Source organism: Triticum dicoccoides, chromosome 2A, assembly GCF_002162155.2.
Source record: "Triticum dicoccoides isolate Atlit2015 ecotype Zavitan chromosome 2A, WEW_v2.0, whole genome shotgun sequence".
In the NCBI taxonomy this organism is placed as follows: domain Eukaryota; kingdom Viridiplantae; phylum Streptophyta; class Magnoliopsida; order Poales; family Poaceae; genus Triticum; species Triticum dicoccoides.
In genome coordinates this window covers 7,681,186-7,686,097 of record NC_041382.1, presented here as the reverse complement: position 1 = coordinate 7,686,097, position 4,912 = coordinate 7,681,186, and the positions used below count along the sequence as shown (strand labels likewise).

Here is a 4,912-nt window from a genome sequence, read left to right as displayed (position 1 = left end):
CCAATATCATACTAGAGAAAATTCAAAAAAAATATCATACTAGAGGGGAGGTCTCCGATCCGTTAGTGGTATGGTGGCCTCACCACGGGATCGCCACAAGCGTATCAAACCCTAGATGGGGATTGGAAATTATCTTGGTGTTTAAAATCCCGGTGTTATTTAATTCTCTTAACATTTGTGTAACCGCGCTCTAAACCAAAACGCCTTCAAAATTGAGCTACGATGCTTTAGGTCAATAGATATTAATCCGAAAAAAAGGTGAATAGATATTTGCTAGTATTTGATTAAAAATCCCAAAAAAACACCTTCAAATTTGTGACCTCTAACGCTCAAAAAAGAAAAAGGAAATGTGGCCACGGAAATTGAAGGGAAGGCCCATCTTGCCGCTGACGCGTGGGACCCACCTACACAGTGCAAATCTTGCGGGGGCAAAACCGTTTTTTTTTCACGTAAGAAAATAGACTTTTATGTTTGCCGTGGGGCCCAGTCGTCAGCGCCCAGTCCATCCCCAATCCCCTTCTTCCCCATGCGGCGCCATGGCGGCAGGACTGCAGGGTCGCCGCGTGCGCCGGCGACGCCAAGCACGCAGCGTCGCCGTCGTGCCTTCGCGCGGTTCCACGGTGGTCGCCGACGCGAAGTCGGCGGAGGGCGGGAGGGGAGGCGCCTAGCCCGGTCGAGTACGAGCTGGAGCCTCGCCGCCGGCAACCTCGCAGACGGAGCGCGCCGCCGCGGAGCTCCGACAGTTCTTCGAAATGCCGGTAATTTCAGTCTCAAACCTGTTTCATTTTCCCGAATCTCGCCAAATCTACTGGTTTTTAAGGACTCCGGCACCTAAGCAGACTCCTTGATTTAATCGTGTCTTGTAATTGCAACTGCACATGCATAGAGTTCGGTTTCTTGGTAGTATCAAAATGCTGGTCAGAACCTCCTTCTTGTTGGTTCAGTTTCAATCCACCTTACCGAGACGAGCTGGTGATAGTGGGGAGGTATCTGATCTGCCACCTTAGATGATGTCGTTACCTGAATTCGCTGTCCAAGAAGAGCAGGAGGGGTCGTTGGGTCTGATGAATTTGGCCTTGTTTGTTTGGGCTTCGGCTTCGGCTTCAGCTTCGGCTTCGACAGAATCAGCTGTGGATCTGATAAATTTGGCACTGAAGTACACCGGGACGTGATTCAGCCCAACACACTGAAAATAGCCCGAATCAGCTTTCGGCTGATTTTTCAAAGCTGTTCTACAATGGCTGTTTGTTTCAGCTTCTGCTTTTTCAAAGCTGAATCTGTTCCCTAACAAAGCTGAAACAAACAGGGCCTAGTAATAGTTCGTCAGTATACATGAACACATTCCTTCGCCGCATATAAAAGATTACAACAAGAGTTACGCATTACACTAGTCTGAAGCAAAAGTAGAATCACATTACACCAGTCTGAAGCAAAATTAGAATCGCATTACACTAGTCTGAAGCAACATTAAAATGGCACGCCTCGGCGCTTCCTCCTCCCCGGCAAGGCACTGCTACTACCTTCCTGTGTATCCTGGGCACGACTTGTGACATAATGAACAAATGATTTATGTGGGGGTATCCTTGATTCCCATGCGACCAGAGTGAAGTCGCCATCCGGTCTGATGCTAGGGTCTGCTACAAGCGCCCCTAACGACACACTTGGCGATTCCTCCTTGGGTTTATACGGTATCATGCTAAGTGGATGTGAGGCGAGGTCCGTTATGTCCACTGGCTGGCCTTGTTCTATAAGCAGGGTTGGGTGCACGCCATATATGGACAGGTTTCTTTTGACCAGTCTGATCCCCTTGTTCAGTATGCAACACCAGAACTGAACATCGAGATTCCTTCTCAGCACATCCGCAAACACATTTACTTCCACAAGTGAACCTTGCACACTGTGCAGCACCTTGGTGATTTCATCTGCTATTTGTACTAGCCGTGGATGTTCTACCGGGTCTGCGCTTCCAAATGCCAGTGTCTTGAAAAGATACCTCAACTCATCGTAAGATAGAGCGTTAAGGAAAATTGGCTTCACTGATCCAGAACGGGCTACTGTTTTAAATTTACTTATGATGATGATCTTGCTTCCTCTGCCCATCCTTCTGAAAAAGGACTGAAAGCTTTTCCAGTCATCGTCGCCTACATCAGAAGCAAATTCAATAACTACCAGTGTTGTCCTCCCAAACATGGTCCTTCCATCGTCAAGCATCCTCAAATGGCTGTCTCCATTCAAGTGCAAAATTGAGGAAAAGCATGAGCGAACCCTTTCGTCGCCACACACATGGGCAACCAAAGTTTTCTTCCCAACTGCGACACCACCTATCACCGGAAAAACTGCCAGTGCATGATCACCAGGAGGGTCGTTTTGCTCCAACAGGAAGCTCAAGAGCTTTTGTTTTTCAGCATGTCGGCTGAACATGAAGTTGTCGGTGTAAAGATAAACATCATATGGCCTTCGAGACATGCGCTCACATCCACCCAGAAGCACAACAAATTCAGCCATGTTAGCAACAGCAATTTCTAAGTTTTCCAAGGCACCATGTGACCCCGGGCGCATGGCCTTGTCGTCTTTCACCATTGCTGTTCTAGAACGCTTGAGGGGAATGGCAAAATACAAACTGCTGCTAGATGGGTCGTCGCTGCTAACCTCGTCGAAGCCTGCGGCGTCTTGGAGGGCTCGGTACCTTGAGGCATCGAGCAGGCTGTGACCTCGGTACATGGCCTCCGAGAGCATCTTGAGCTGCATCATCATCCCGGAGTTGGTTATGTATCGAGCATCCGCCTCCTCGACAATGGTTACAGCTCTCAACAGGACATGCTGCAACCTCTCCACCACCGTCTCCTCTGACTGTGCATGGCTGGAGGAGTGGTACTTGTTCATCAGGAAGGTGACAAATCGACTCACAAGTTCACCTGCAACTGCAGATATGGCAACCTCCATGGCCGGGGTTGATGAGGCACGCTTCTGGTTGGTCTGTGGACAAATTTGACTAGGCTGGCCTCTGGCAAATCTTGAAGAGACTCCTGGCAAAATGAAGCTGCTCCAGGCGTGAGGAGTGGGTGGATGGGTGGGTGAGAGACACGTATAATTTTGTTTAAATGCCCAAGCACTGACAAGGACAGGCCAACTGTCCAAGCAGGATGATAAAATAGAAAAAACTGATCGACTAGTATTTGTAAATATTCACGGTAGGTCCATACTGGCAATATGCACCCTTGTTCTTCCCATTGCAAAAAGTATATTTAATCATCTTTGCATTTGACTTTCTTTTGTGCTCCTTTTACATCTTACATATGCCATATCCCATATAATGTGCAATCTGCTCCAGCAGAGTTTGACCGTGAAAGTTGTTTGGACTTTTCCAGATGAACTTCAGTGGAGAAGCAGAGCGCAACTTGATCATCGTCGAGGAAATGGTATGCACCCTTGTTTATCTTGATCAGTGGTGATGAGAGTCGCAGCTCCATGCTCCAGTAATCTTTCAAGGGTACATGTAGGCTTGTTTTGGCTTCCGGCTTTTGATGTTAAGCTTAGGTGAGTGGTTTGGGTAGTGGCCCAGCTAGCACCCCTTCATCATATTGGATAGGAGTAGCGGCATATGTTGCCAAGATGGTGGATTCAGGCACATTGTTGTAATACTTTGTAAGGTCCTCGAGAATAATCAATAAAGTGGCCGTATGCATCTCCCAGATGCAGAGGCCGGGGGTCATCGTCCTTTTCTAAAAAAAAATGTAGGCCTGTTTGTTTGTACAGTTGCTCCTTTGTTAACTTCATAACCCGATCAGTCTCTGTCCGACATATATTTTGTGCTAGTTCAGTTTTAAATCTTAGACTTTTGCACTTTATGCATTCTTCTGAGCCGATTTCGATCTCCACAATGGTAAAGATGAAATTGTTCTGTGCCTGTAATCCGCAGGATTAGAGCAATCACAGAAGCCTGGGACACTCTGAAAACGGACCAAAAGCGCGTCATCATTGTAGCTGAAAACCAAAAAGAGGACCGCGCAGCCCAAAGTAAGCTCTTTGCCAATGAGGCCCAAAAAAGTGGGCTTTTGTCATTGCTTTCAGATAGAGTGGTAAACCTGGACGTTCGATGACTTGATGTTGAATATAGTCCCGTCTTTCCAGTTCGTACTCGCACGTCGTCTCACTGGATGCACAAACACATGAACAGAACACGCCACTAACCCGTGGCTTGTTTTATTACCGTGGATATTGTGTGGACCGTGCGACGCGCTCAAGGATTTACATTTCATAACCTTATATAGCATGAGTACAATATACCCTAGAGTGGACATTGTGATGATTCCATATTCGGCTCAAACTATTCGACGCGCATTAGTCCAGAAGGTTAGTGGCTCTAGCTACTATACATATGCAGGAAGAGAAATCTTGCAAGCTAGTAGTGCATGGGAATCAGAGGTGTCATAATCATACTACTGGTGAAATGGGGGATATATATATATGCGTACGTGCATGGTCTAGAGCCTTATACAGAAGCAATAGCATAAGTAGATATCATGATTCTCTTGACTTCTCTTGTTGATGACAAGACATGGCAAACAGGGAAATCGTCCAACTGTTATGCCTCGGTTTTCATTATAAACTGTTCATAGTCCGAGTAATAGCAATCGAACCAGTTAATGACTCAGTCTGCAGGACGGCTTGGATTACTGTCAATAATCACACGAGTAAGGGGGAGGGGCGTAACTGAAATCAGATAGTACTCCCTCCGTCCGGAAATACTTGTCATCAAAATGAATAAAAGAGGATGTATCTAGATGTATTTTAGTTCTAAATACATCCCTTTTTGTTCATTTTGGTGACAAGTATTTTCGGACGGAGGAAGTACCTTATTCCCAATTCGCGCCTTCTGCTTTGCAGTTTTTACCATTGCATTTTTTTCCAG

At 46.5% G+C, this 4,912-nt stretch overlaps 2 protein-coding genes across 2 annotated transcripts; one reads left to right on the top strand and one right to left on the bottom strand.

The window, feature by feature from the left end:
* Positions 1–507: 507 nt before the first annotated feature.
* Positions 508–4,130, top strand: LOC119358591. Its single transcript, XM_037625067.1, has 3 exons — positions 508–758; positions 3,369–3,419; positions 3,920–4,130. Exons 1-3 carry the CDS (start codon positions 527–529, stop codon positions 3,952–3,954), a joined length of 318 nt encoding a protein of 105 aa, XP_037480964.1. The 5' UTR covers positions 508–526; the 3' UTR covers positions 3,955–4,130.
* Positions 1,430–2,943, bottom strand: LOC119358590. Its single transcript, XM_037625066.1, has one exon. It carries the CDS (start codon positions 2,941–2,943, stop codon positions 1,468–1,470), a length of 1,476 nt encoding a protein of 491 aa, XP_037480963.1. The 3' UTR covers positions 1,430–1,467.
* Positions 4,131–4,912: the final 782 nt, after the last annotated feature.